The sequence below is a fragment of the Ambystoma mexicanum genome, chromosome 11 (genome assembly GCF_040938575.1).
Source record: "Ambystoma mexicanum isolate Mex_15411 chromosome 11, UKY_AmexF1_1, whole genome shotgun sequence".
NCBI lineage: Eukaryota > Metazoa > Chordata > Amphibia > Caudata > Ambystomatidae > Ambystoma > Ambystoma mexicanum.
In genome coordinates, this window is record NC_090934.1 from 769500107 (window position 1) to 769514869 (window position 14763).

Here is a 14763-nt window from a genome sequence, read left to right on the forward strand (position 1 = left end):
ACCCCACACTTCTTCATACACCATAGGGGCAGCAATTGCAGCACGCCAGAATGTCCGACAGGGGAAGGGATATTGGCCACAGTCAGTCATAAAAGCGGGGGAGGAAAGAGCAATGCCACTAACCAACCTTACTAAAAACTCACCTTCTGTATACACCTCTCAAACTCTGAACTAAACACAACCATAACTCTACAGCCAAACCACACACTTCAGCACAGCACAGCACAGCACAGCGATGAACAAACCACACCTAGCCTTGGCCCAAACGCACATGCCGGCTACCAACTAGAAAGAACACCTATGCTCAGCGAGCGTTGTCAACCGTACTGAAGCTGCAAACAGCACATCTCAGCTCTCTTGCTCCTTCTCCCACTCAGTCCTACTAACTTACCCCCTTGCTTTACAGATCCATCATAGCACCAAGAAGCCACGCAGGTGGCAAAAGTGCATGGTATAAGAACCTTTAACATAATCTTGGAATATGCTACAAACCCAAATTAGGATGGGATTTGAAAAGTTCTAGTAGGTAACTGCTGCATATTTCCAACTCTGGTTGCCCTTTTTTTTATTCCTACGACGTTGCCCTTCATGTTTCAATCCCCTATGTAGATGTCAGGATTTTCTTCAGGGGCCGACATAAATTGAAAGTGCATGGTGCCAAAAACAAGAAAATATACACATGCACACGTTAAAAGAGGAAAGGCGTGGGACACCTGAACTTTCATTATTTAAAATGGAAATTACGTAAGAACTAGATACCTATGAGCCGCTGTGTTTCTGTAAGCTGCATTAGTGAAAGCCTGAAACAGAATTAATCTACGACTCTAACAGCCACAAGACATATTGTAATTTGACAGGGCCTGTCAAAAATAGAAATTGAATTATAATGTACCCCTTTTACGAAGGAGAAAAACTGAATGCCGGTTAATCTGGAGAACTTTTTTTTTTCTTATCCTTTGACTAATTTAAGCTGGTCTCATGTTATGCTGCCGTATTGGGGCGAGTATATCATAGTCTTTTTTTCAAGGTGTTGTGATCCCAACTAGTGGTATAAAAACGAGCGCCAATTTACAGATGAAAGAAGATCTCCTCTGGTCCCTCCATTGTGCAAGCCCTTCCACCCAACTATAGTCTTGCTCATGTTGCCCGCTCTTCTGTACATCCTGGAGGCGGCCTGGGAATTATGTATAAATCCTCCTTCAAAGTCTCTCACTCAGTACCAGTGCACTCGCTGAAGATTGAGTGTGTTCTTGCCACTATATCCATATCTGCGTTGAATACACTAACTATTTAGCTGGTTTATGGCCCCCCCTGGGGCTGATGCTACTTTTTATGCCAATTTCCCCGACCTGGTATCTGCTCTTCAAATCAACCATCGCAACCTTTGGGTGGCAGGCGATTTTAATCTTCCTGCTAACTACCTCTGTTAGTCAGGTCGAACACTTTCCCTTTAATGATGGACCTTAATCTCCCACAACTAATCCATGAACCCACTCATCAGCTGGGGAACACACTGGATTTTATTTGTGCTCCTAAGTCACTTATTGCTACCATCTCCTTTTCCCCTGTTCTTTGGTCTGATCATTTCCTGATTTCGTTCACTATTTCTCTTCCTGGCCCTGTTAAGCGTCCTTCCAAGTTGGCCACTCTGAAGAGGAATTGGCACAAGGTGGATCCTTCCGCACTGTCCGTTTCTCTTTCTCACTGTGCTCTTCATAAACCTTGTAGCCTGGAGACACTGTTGCGTTGGTTTACCGGTCTTGGTCATCTTATTGTTCCACCACCCCTTTCTTGTCTCAGTTGTTACGAGACTGAGAATGGCATTGAGGCAGCCGATACTGGTCCTCATTGGGAGTGATCATTACTACTCCCAGTCTCTTCTGCGTCCCATTTGTTAGCATATTGTTAACAGTACATCTAGTAAGAAGTTGAGGGAGAGTGCTACAGTAAGCCATTAGGGCATGTGGAATAGAGAAAACATCCCTAGAAGAGAATAGAGGGCATGTGATCTTCCCCAAAGCGGTCATGTAATTCCCCATAGGGTCACCTCCCCAGGTGGTCCTCCCACATATAGCCACCCCCATGGTCAGGATCAGGTAGCAGCTGCCGTCCCCTGGCTACATAGGGGGAGGCTATCTCAGGGAAAGGAAGGATGATATCATCGGATTCACCACAGTATGTGGATGAGCACTCGAGGCTTAGTCTTAAGATAGTGTGAGCGGGGTCAGTGGCCCTCAATGAGTCCACACAAATGGCACACAATTCAATTTAGACACTCATGTTTAAAAATAAAGTTATTTATTATAGGCCTTATGACTGCACTATAAAATGAATCTAACTGGTAGCATTATTGCAAAACACTCGGATACAAATATACACAGTCATCATTGGGTAAAACATACATCAAATAACTAAAATCAGCAGAGCAGGCAAGTACTTCGATGCAGTAAATGATGGAACCAGATCACAAGACCAATAACTCTCAGTCCAAACCCTAACATGAATAGAGCCTTGTGCCTAAAACTCACAAGAGCCACAACGTTTCACTCCGGTATGAATTCTCTTTGAAATAGGCTTGCATTGGAAAGGTTTTATAATTACTACAACAATTTTACCAGAGCCTAGTATGCGTTTTCCTTTCTCCAGACTCAAGGCTAGCGCAGGGACATGATACTCGAGCCAGTTTCAATATGGTGGTTTGGGAGGGTGGGGGTTGCTGGGGCCTCAATCTTCCAATGTTGGTTCCAGTGAGAGGTGCCGGTTCCATGTGTTAAAATCACGGCAAAAATGGCCGTGGACACAAAATATCGTGGCAAAAATGCTGTGGTTTTGCCGCCGCAATCCATGTAAAGAATGCGGTGGACACCCCCGCAACCCCCCGCTCCCCTTAAATGGTGTAATGGGGTACACCTTTAACGGGTCAAACCACAGCATTCTTGCTGCAATTTTTTGTACAGGCGACATTTTTGCTGCGATTTTATCACTGCATACCGAGGTGCCCAAGAGTTGCAGGTTCAAGGATTCTTCCGGCTGAGTGGAAAAGCACGAGACAACCCTTAGAGGAAGAAATGCAGAATTCACTGATGCAGACCTCTTGAGGATACTTTACAGGTTGGAGGAAAGCGAGTTCCCCAGTGACCGTCTCCTCACACAGGTGACGACAGGAGTCCTTCCAATCACGGTCACAGCAGCTGCTCCAGGACAGGTTCCTTGGAGGAAAGCTGTCATTTGGGGAGAATGCTAAGAGTGGCACAAGTTGGCGACCACTGAAGTTCTGGACTCGAACATGGAACAGCAACGCTTCTGGAGAGGAAGCCCACGAGAGAGATGGTCAGTCCAAGGGCCAGTCCAGGGACACTTCTGAAGGCTCTGAGGGGTTGCTTTCGAGACGGCGTTGAGACTAGTTGGTCCCACCATCATGGTCTTCAGAGATCGGGCAGAAGAGCAGGGCTCAACCAAGCTGGCTACTGGAAGGGATGCTGAGCCACAACAGGAGTCATCTTCGGATCATCAGAAGAACAAGTTACTTTCTTACCTGGTAACGTTCTTTCGATGGGATGTTCCTCTGATGTATTCCACATCTATGACAATCACCATAGCTGTGCTGCTTTGGAAAAATGTTCGGCGTCTGCGTCGTGCGTCGATGTGCTGTCCCTCAAGGGCCTCCGTCGAGCGCCAAAGTCACCGGCTGTTATATGTAGGACACACGACGCACTTAGCCTCAGTTGTAGTCTTTTTCCCAGAACGTGTGGCACCAATCTTCTGCCAGTATGACTACAGAAAGCCTTGCGGAAATGTACGCTGCAATCGCATAAGAAATTCTGTAGAGGGGCAGGCTGGGAGGGTGCGATGTGGAATATGTCGGAGGAACATCCCATCGAAAGAACGTTACCAGGTAAGAAAGTAACTTGTTCTTCGAGGGGATTGTGTCCTCTGACGTATTCCACATCTATGACAGACTCCCAAAGCAGTACCGATGTATGGAGGTGGGATAGGAATTTAGAATTTTAGAATGCCCAATCAAATTGCAGAATAGAGGACCGCCTTACCAAAGGCCAAATCTTGCCCATGGCTAGAATCCAGGGACTAGTGTTTTACAAAAGTATGGACAGAGGCCCATGTGGGTGCTTCACAAATATTACGAATGGGAACACCCCTCTGCAGAGCAGTGGAGGCAGCCACACCCCTAGTAGAATGAGCCCGTAAGCCCACCGGAGGGTCCTTACCCGCCTGACGGTAGCATTCAGAGATTGTCAAGATGATCCAACGGGACAAGGTCTGCTTAGAAACAGCTTGACCCAAACACCTTGAAGCGTATCCTACAAATAGCCGATTGTCCACTCTGACCTGGGACATGCGTGAGATGTAGAAACTTAAAGCTCTCCTAGGATCCAACCTATGGAGCCTCTCCTCTTCCTTACCAGGATGTGGAGGAGGATAGAACGCCTTCTGGCTCAAATGAAATTCTGACACAACCTTCCGAAGAAAAGAAGGACGAACCCTAAGGACAACTCTGTCCTTATGGAACACCGTAAAAGGTGGTTTGACAGAGAGTGCCTGCAACTAACTCTGCGAGCGGAAGTAAGCGCAACTAAAAATACAGTCTTAAAGGACAACAGTCTCAATGGACAAGAATGTAAAGGCTCAAATGGAGCCCCCATGAGGAACTTTAGAACCAAGTTCAAATCCCATCCCGGCACCTGGAAAGGCGACGGTGCAAACACATTACTTAGCCCTTTTAGAAACGGAGAAATCAAGGAATTTTAAAATAAGAACACTCCTCAGACCAGCGCTTAAGTATGGACAGCGCCGCCAGGTAACCCTTAATGGTACCCACTTGCAGGCCCTTGTGGGCTAAAGAAAGCAAAAAAGACAGAACCATAGGAATTGAACACTGAAAAGGATCCACATTCTGTACCCTGCACCAGTCGCAGAACTTTCGCCAACAGCAACGGTACAGGGATTTTGTTGCTGGCTTTCTGGCCGAGAGCAACACCTCCATCACGGCTTCAGTGAGGTCCCAATCCTTGTACCTCAACCTTTCAGAAACCAAGCATGAATGGAGAGACTTGACCCCTGGATGGAGAACCCGACCCCCCTCCCGTGAGAGCAGATCGGCTCGGTAGGGAAGACGGCATGGAGGACAGATGGACATGTCGGGAAGGTCCGGGTACCACACTCTCCTGGCCCACGCCGGAGCAATGAGGATCATTCGGGAACCGAACCTCAGTAACCTCTGCAACACTTACGGAATGACGGGGACTGGAGGAAACGAGTACAGCAGTGGGAAGGACCACTCCACTACTAACGCGTCCCCCAAGACTCCTCTTGGAGGCAATTCCCGCATGCAGAATCTCGCACTTCCGGTTGACACTGGTGGCGAAGAGATACACTTGTGGGGTCCCCCAAAGGGCGAAGATCTCCAACAGAACTTCCTGAGCCGGCTCCCACTCGTGAGAGACCGTGCTCTGCCTGCTCAGAGCGTCCACCGCCCCGTTTTCGTCTCCGGACAGATGAACTGTCTGAGATCGAAATTTGCTACTGGATGGCCCAGAACCAGAGCTGCATCGCCTCTCTGCACAGTGGGAGAGACCCTGCCCCCCCCTTTTGTTGAGGAAGTGCATGGCCACTGTATTGTCCGTCATAATCAGGACACTCTTCCCCCGCACAGATGCCAGAAAAGCCGTCAGGGCTAACCGGACGGCCCTCAGCTCCAACACACTGATATGGAGTCTGGACTCCGACAGAGACCAACGACCGCTGTCAACTCGTTGGCATGTGCTCCCCATCCCGTGAGGGTTGCGTCAGTCACGATCGTTACCTCCAGCCAGGGTAGCCATAGTGGAGCCCCTTCATCAGATTGTCTTCGACGGGCCACCACAGAAGATCCTGGGCGACCGAGGGCGGCACCTGAACGGGATCCGACATCCTGCCGGAGGACTGCGACCATTGGATCTTGAGAGCCCACTGCAGGGATCTCATCCGCTGCCTGGCCTCATGCCAATGCAGGATGCCATGAGGCCGAGCAACTTCAAGAACTCGAACGTTCGTGGAAAAAACAGAACTGAGGCTACGGGCGTCGTGCGTCCTACATATAATATCCGGCGACGTTGGCGCTTGACTGAGGCCCTCGAGGGACAGCGTATCGACGTCATCGACGCAGGAGCCAAAAAATTTGCTGAAGCAACACAGCTGTGGTGATTACTGTCATAGATGTGGAATACGTCGGAGGACAAAATCCCCTCAAAAGCTGCTTTTCTTCAAGGGATTCTTGGCTCCAAAGATGATAGGAAATGGCAGCACAGGTCCTCTTATCCAAATTCTGTGCAGGAAGCCAGCCCACAAATGGTAAGGATCTGCACCATTCAAACAGCCAGTAGTTGTCCAATAAGGGGCAACTACTGGTTTCACGTTTATCCCACAGCCAGACTGTCTGGTTCCAAGGATGTGGTTTGGAACTAGACGAACGCTTATGAACCCACGAATGCTGCAGCTTTCCCGTGCAAGTGCATGATCTTATAAAGAGTTTCCTGGCCTGAGAAGGCACGAAGGTGGCCCAACCTAAATTTGGCCAAAGAAAAAATGAAAAATCTCACGGCACGGGTATTTTAGGGCACTAGCCATGTTTAGTAACCATACGTGTTTAACGGGAATGTGCACACCAAACAATTCAAAAATGATAAAAATCTAACTGCTGCCACCAACTTGTCTTTAGGCACATAAACAAGAAACCAAAATCCCCATGTGCAAAAAGCGATGGCGATACAAAAGTGGACCCGTTGCACTGCACTGTAAGGTGCGGTGTCCAATGTTAAAAAATACAAGAATTCAAAATGGAAACACTGTTTCCCAGTACTGATAGTCTGAAGCACTGATCAGTTTCCCCATAACAATGAACAATCGGCCAGGGAAGTGAAGCAGGAAGGCTGTGAAAAAAAAAAAAAATCAGGACAAGATCAAAAACAAAGCACAAAGAATGGGGTTCCATAGAAAACTAGGGAGAAAAGTTGCAAAAAGAACAACTTCTCTAAAATGAATAGACCCCTCACTATAGTCAGCCTTGCACACTGTCACTCCTTTGCAATATTAGGAATTACTAGAGTCTGTGGGGGCCCATCCCAGGCGACACATATGCCCCCAAGAGCCAGCACACACAAAAGGTCATTGCATGAGGTTTATGATAGTCATATGGGCATGTATCAGGTACTGCTGTAGGACTACGTAGAGTGATTCTATGTTATAAAATAAAAAAAATAATAAAAACCACTGTGTGGTGTGTGTGCAAAGCCTGCAGCTGGTGGTGGTGGGTGCCGTCTCAGAATACATATTAAAATGGAAGGTTTAGAGGAGGACCTTGCAATACCGTAGTCGGCACACCTTCGGGAACTGTGCAGGTGCCGCCACATTCTTCGGTGAAACTGCAAGCTGTCTGTTCCACTACCCGGCATAAGAGGTACTGAAGGAAGGGACATTAACTTATGCAAAAATCACTCAACTTTGAGGCACCTATAATCACAGCTCAATCCCACATTTTATGTGAACTAAACAGTTAAACAAGATTACTCCAGGCGCCCTCATCGCTGCAGATTTTGCTTAAGCATTCACCCATGACTCTGCAGTCTTCACTTGTGCCAGGGACACCAGACCGACTTTACAAAAATTACTCAACCAAGAAATCTCCTTTCACTGAAGAAATATTGCATATAAAACAAAATTTAAGATAGACCCTACGAGTATACTGGGCACCCAAGTTCTGCCAACCCATGCCAAAAATGTAACCAGTATGTCAGCCCTACTAAAGGAAAATTATAAACAGTGATGCAAAGAGAACCCTTAAGTGACATGGGACTTCAAATCACAGCAGACATTATGAGAAAATAAGGATTCTATTTATTTTGTAGGACTTCAGTCTTCATTTTGGTTAGTTTAAAAAAAAAAAATGTTTAACACCATGCTACCTTCCCCCACCACCACCTACCCGGTCACCCTGCTTCCCTAACCCACAGATACATAAACCTGGTCGACCAAATGTTCACGACCAAAATGAAGACTCTCAAAAAAAGAATTTTTAATTACAGGATATTGAAAAGAACCACCCTTACTCATTATAACCACTGAAACAAAGCTTTAACATTTAGCCCCAAGCTGCACTGCGGGGCACACCACTGGAATCAATGTAGGTAAGGAGGCGGCCAATTCTGCTCTTACAGGATTTCTGCAACTAGGCAGTGCCACTTATTAGAAATACAGCAAATCTGAATGCTTCCTCCTCTAATGAAAACAATTTAAAAAAAAGCCAGACATGAAGTATTGCTATACAGTATCCGTTATTGCTTTTGTACTGATGGTTATCAAGTTTCAAAACGTTGCCGGTTTATGCACACAAAAGAACAGGTCGTTTCAGATTTGTCCAGGATCATTCAACATTGTATGGTCAAGAAGCTAGGATATTAACTTTTGACTTCTGATTCCAAAGCAGACTTCAGTGAGAAAATCGGAAAGCAGTTGTGTTCTGCAGTCACTCTTCAATGGTGTGAAAGAGGACAAATCACATGCACCTGTGCTGCACAGCAGGACAGTGGCCCGTGGCAGGAAAGGCATAACAAACAACGCTCTGGACCAATCGTGGCATACTACTTTGGACGCATAGAAGAACAACATGTGTAGCTAAGCTATTGACTAACAGCATATTGTCAATAAGCACACACAATCTAAAAAAATGGTATCCTATCTGTAAGACTAAGCTTCAGCAAAACAAATGTTTTAAAAGTCGTCCATTGTCACCATTAATGTTTGCATCCAAGAACAAGCACTCATTTGTTAATTTAAAATGGCATTTAGGAAAAATGCAGGTTTACACATTCAAAACAGGAGTAAAAGGCAACATGGTTACGGATAAGTGATATTTCATCTTCCATTGTATTTTAAACATTACCTGTTTGGACCAGTTCACTGCCCTTTCTGTGAAATATTTGTACACTATTGGTCGCCCAACCAAATATGAAAGCAAGTAACAAAATGACGCTCCCAGCCCCGAACACTGAAAATAGAAAAAGTCATACAAAATGAGAAAGAGGCAAATCCTACAATTCAACTAAAAGATATGCAACACTTTTTATTAGCAAACACAGAAGAACAAGTTACTCTCTACCTGGTATAGTTCTTTCGATGGGATGGTCCGACGACGTATTCGATATCTACGACAGTAATCACCACAGCTGTGCTGCTTTGGAAAATCTCGGCGTCTGCGTCGATGCACTGTTCTCGAGGGCCCCCGTCGAGCCGATGTCACCGGATGTCATAAGTAGGACGCACGACGCCCGTAGCCTCAGTTGTAGTTTTTTTCCCAGAACGTGTGGCACCAATCTTCTGTCAGTAAGACCACAGAAAGCCTTGCGGAAACCTAAGCTGCAATCGCATAAGAAATTCTGTAGCGGGGCAGGTAGGGAGGGAGCGATATGGAATACGTCATCGGACCATCCCATCGAAAGAACGTTACCAGGTAAGAGAGTAACTTGTTCTTCGAGCGGATTGGGTCCTCCGACGTATTCCATATCTATGACAGACTCCCAAAGCAGTACCAAAGTATGGGGGAGGGAAAACGAATGTAGAATATAGAAATTTAGAATGCCCAATCAAATTGCAGATTAAAGGACCGCCTTGCCAAAGGCCAGATCCTGCCCATGGATAAAATCTAGGGAGTAGTGACGTACAAAAGTATGGACCGAAGCCCAAGTGGCTCCTTCATAGATGTTTCGAATAGGAACACCCCTCTGCAGGGCAGTAGAGGCAGCTATACCCCTAGCAGAATGGGCCTGTATGCCTACCAGAGGGTCCTTACCTGCCAATCAGTAAAATTCAGAAATTGGCAAAATAATCCACCCAGACAAAGTCTGCTTAGTAACAGCTTGTCCCAAACGCCTTCCAGCGTAATAAAGAGTTGATTGTCCACTTTGACCCGAGACATGCGTGAAATGTAGAAACTTAAAGCTCTCCTGGGATCCAACCTATGGAGCCTCTCCTCGTCTTTACCAGGATGCAGAGGAGGATAGAACGCCGGAAGAACGACCTTCTGGCTTAAATGAAATTCCGATACAACTTTCAGAAGAAAAGAAGGACGGACTCTAAGGACAACCCTGTCCTTATGAAATACAGTGAAGGGTGGCTTAACAGAAAGTGCCTGCAACTCACTCACTCTGCGTGCGGAAGTGACCGCAACTAAAAATACAGTTTTAAGAGTTAACAGTCTCAAAGGACAAGAGTGCAAAAGCTCAAAGGGAGCACCCATTAGAAACTTGAGGACAAGGTTCAAATCCCAACCGGGCACCTGGAAAGGTGACGGAGGGAACACATTAGTGAGCCCTTTCAGAAAATTTGAAATTAAAGGAACTTTAAGCGCTCGTCTCAAGAGTGTTCTTACTTTAAAGATCGACAGCACCACCAGGTAACCTTTAATGGTACCCACTTGCAGGCCCTTGTGGGCTAAAGAAAGCATAAAAGACAGAACCACAGGAATGTCACATGAAAAAGGATCCACATTCTTATCCCTACACCAGTCGCAGAACTTTATCCAACGGCAAGGGTACAGGGACTTTGTTGCCGGCCGTCTGGCCGAAAGCAACACCTCCATCACGTCTTCAGGGAGGTCCCAATCCTTATACCTCAACCTTTCAGACGCCAAGCGTGAAGGTTGAGGGATCTGACCTCTGGATGGAGAACCTGACCCCCCTCCCGTGAGAGCAGATCGTCTCGGTAGGGAAGATGACATGGAGGGCAGATGGACAAGTCGAGAAGGTCTGGGTACCACGTCCTCCGGGCCCATGCCGGAGCAATGAGGATCATCCGGGAACCAAACCTCTGTAACCTCCGCAGCACTTGCGGGATGACGGGGACTGGAGGAAACACGTACAGCAGGGGGGAATGACCACTCCACCACGAACGCGTCGCCTAAGGCTCCTCTTGGAGGAAATTCCCGCGAGCAGATCCTCTCGCACTTCCGGTTGACACTGGAGGCGAAGAGATCCACTTGAGGGGTCCCCCAAAGGGCAAAGATCTCCAGGAGAATCTCCTGAGCCAACTCCCACTCGTGAGAGATTGCGCTCTGCCTGCTCAGAGCGTCCGCCATCTCGTTTTCGTCTCCGGCCAGATGAACTGCAGAGATCGAAATTTCCTGCTGGATGGCCCAGAACCAGAGCTGCATCGCCTCCCTGCACAGAGGAAGTGACCCTGCCCCCCCCTTTTTGTTGAGGTAGTGCATGGCCACAGTGTTGTCCGTCAGAATCAGGACATTCTTTCCTCGCACAGTCGGCGGAAAAGCCTTCAGGGCAAGCCTGACGGCCCTCAGCTCCAACAGACTGATATGGAGTCTAGACTCAGACGGAGACCAACGACCGCTGACTGTCAACTCGTTGGCATGAGCTGCCCATCCTGTGAGGGATATGTCCGTCACCATCACCACCTCCGGCCAGGGTAGCCAAAATGGAGCCCCCCCCCCCTCATCAGATGGCTTTTGTCGGCCCACCACAGAAGGTCCTGGGCGACCGAGGGCGGCACCTGAACGGGGTCCGACAACCTGCCGGAGGACTGTGACCACTGCATCTTGAGAGCCCATTGCAGAGATCTCATCCGCAACCTGGCCTCTGGCACCAGAAGAATGCAGGATGCCATGAGGCCAAGCAACCTCAAGAACTCGAACGCCGGGAGACTCTGGGCATGTTGAAACTTGTGGACCATCTGCTGAATGTGATGAGCCCTCACCTGGGGAGGAAAACACTGCCCCGATGTACTGGAGCCGCTGGGTTGACGTCAAGTGAGACTTCTTTAAGTTGAGGGAAAAGCCCAGCTTGTGAAGGGAGTGGCAGTTGACGGACAGATGATCCAGGACTTGCTCAGGAGAGCGCGCCCTGATCAACCAATCGTCCAGGTAGGGGTAGACGTGAATCCCCCCTTTCCTGAGATACACTGCCACCACCACCATGAGCTTGGTGAAGACCCTCGGGGCGAAGGTCAATCCGAACGGCAGGACCCGAAACTGAAAGTGCGAGAAGCCAACCGCAAACCTCAGGTACTTCTTGTGCTTGGGATGGATCGGCACATGAAAGTAAGCGTCCTTCAGGTCTAGAGACACCAACCAGTCCTGAAGTTGAAGGGCCTGGAGGACTTGAGAAAGAGTAACCATCTTGAACTTGTCCTTCCTGAGGAGCATGTTCAAACCGCGCAAGTCCATGATGGGTCTCAATCCCCCGTCTTTCTTCGAAATCAAAAAAGAAGAGTAATAAGATCCCTTGTTCCTCTCCGCTACAGGCACCAGTTCTATGGCGCATTTCTCCAGCAGGGATTGTATTTCCTGCGCAAGGAGCGGATCCGGACTCTTCAAAGAGAGATTCCCTGGTGGATTGTCGTGAGGCCTCTGCCGGAAAGGAAGACACTAGCCGTGGCTATGATCTCCAGAACCCATACATCTGAAGTAATGGCACGCCACTCTACAAGATGCTGCGCTAGCCTTCCTCCAACCGGCGAACCATGGGTCATGGCCTCATGACTGAGCTGAAGCGCCTGCGGCAGTGCCCGAGGGCAAAGAGGCAACTACCCGAGTGGCCTTGGCACCTTGAGTACCCCGTTTTCCACCTCTGGCACTCCTACGGTGGCCCCTTTGACTTGCAGCTCCTCTCGATTTACTAAAAGATGAGTAATCCCGAAAAGGAACCTACCCTCCATTGCTGTCCCCTAGGACGAAAAGGCGGAGGTTGGAGAACTGCAGCGCCCAACGACTTCGCTGCAGCTTTGGAGGTCTGCAACCTCTCAAGGCTCTCATCAGCCTTGCTGCCAAAAAGATGCTCACCATCAAAGGGCATGTTGAGGAGCCGGGCTTGCACATCAGGACCAAACCCTGACTTCTTCAACCACGCAAACCTTTGTATTACGGTGCTCGCCGCCAAGGACCGGCTGATGCAATTAACCATGTCCGGACCCGACTGAATGGATTCACACATGGCATCCTTGCCATCCTGCACGATAGCAAGAAAACCATCCCGTTCCTCCCCTTTGGGAATATGATCAGCCGCTAAGGAAATACAGTTCCACAGAGTGTGCGTGAAACGAGATAAGGCACAAATGGAGTTGGCAGCCTGAAGCGCCATACTCCCAGAAGAAAACACCTTCGCCCAACCGTCAAAACGTTTGTCGTCCCTATCAGGAGGGATGGTAGGGTACGACGCCTGCTTTGCGGGGGCCGTAGCCGCCTGCACCACCAAACTCTCCGGAGTGGGGCGCCTGGTCAAGTAGCAGGGGTCGCCACTGGCTGGCCGATATTTCTTTGGCAAGGACTTGCTCACTGCCGGGAGACTCTCCGGGGAAGTCCAAGCCGCAGCCACCTTTCTCTGCAAGGCCATATGGAATGGCAGCACCGGGTCAGTTGGTGGACCTTGGTCGAGGATATCAGTCAAGTCATCCTGCTGAAAATCCCCAGGGGGGGGGCGACCACCCCAGGGAATCCGTGACCCTCGACATCAGGCGCCAGTATGAGGACGCGGCATCCGTGCCAGGCTCAGGCCTACCAAACTTCACCTCCGGAGAGGTGTCAAGACCACTGGCGTCGTGCAACAACTGACGCAGGTCCTCAAGTTGACTATGATCAGAAAGGAGGTCATAAGGAACCTCTGCAGGAACCACACCTTCCTCAGACTCCTCATCCACCTCAGAAATATAATCCAGAGGCTGGAAGGAGGGTACAGAAAAAGGAACAAAGACATGTTTAGCCTTGGCCAGAGCCTTTCTGGTGGGTGCCACCGTGCCATGGGGTACCTCTGACAAAGCCACCTCGAAAGGCGTCGAGGGCGATCGACAGCCTGGGCGCCGATGGCGTTGACTACTTCCTCGAAGGCAGAGCCTCGAGAGAGTCAGTCGACGACCTTGGCGCCGCAGGCGTCGATGCCTTCTTCGAAGACTTCACAGGTTCTTGCGGTCTCGAGGCCGTCGAGGACCGGGACCTGGAACGGGCATGTCTAGAACGACCATCCTTGCCCGACCGGGACCTCGAAGGCGCCCGGTGGTCGCAACGACTGCTCGAGCCCGAAGGCGTATGAGCAGCATCTCTAGAACGGGCATGGCCAGCGTCTTTCGATGGCACGGACAGACCAGAGCCCCGCGATTGGAAAATCACCAACATCTCCTTTCGGAAGGAATCTCATTCCTCAGGAGTGGAATGCTTTTTGGGACAAGCAACCCACCGACGGGTGAAGTCCTCGGACGAGGAAGGCGACCTGTAACGGCGCTTCCTGGAGTGCCTCGAAGAGGCAGAGGAATGGTGGGACCGACTCCCAGACCGAGAACCCCCGGACTCACGACGACAATGCGGAGAGTCGCCCCTCGAATCATCCGTCGAAAGACCAGTGGAACGCGACTTCCGGGGCTTGGCCACCTTACCGACCGACAGCTTCTTCTTACGCTCCCACAAGGCCTTCGATGTGAGCGATTGACAGTCGACACAGTCATCCATACACTGTCATCCATATCGTGGTCCTCCCCGAGGCACCAGAGGCAAGCGTTGTGCGTGTCCGTCAGCGACATCTTGGACCCGCACACCCGACACTTCTTAAAACCGGACCGCAGGGTGGAAGAAGCCAAAGACATCATACAATATCGCAAGTAAGAAACAGGTTCGAAGAACCGAAAGAACAGGATTCAGTAGAACCGAGGCGCGCCGAGATCTTCGAAGCGAACACGTTCGCAGAAAAAAAGTAACTGAGGCTACGGGCGTCGTGC

General features: G+C 49.2%; 1 protein-coding gene across 1 annotated transcript in view; it reads right to left on the reverse strand.

Annotated features, from left to right (window-relative positions):
• The window catches only part of TMEM41B (transmembrane protein 41B), a 399093-nt gene that overhangs the window by 225173 nt on the left and 159157 nt on the right, over positions 1–14763 (reverse strand). Inside the window, exon 5 of the mRNA XM_069623671.1 lies at positions 8936–9040. Within this exon, the coding sequence (XP_069479772.1) occupies positions 8936–9040 (105 nt within the window). The remainder of the gene's footprint in view (positions 1–8935; positions 9041–14763) is intronic.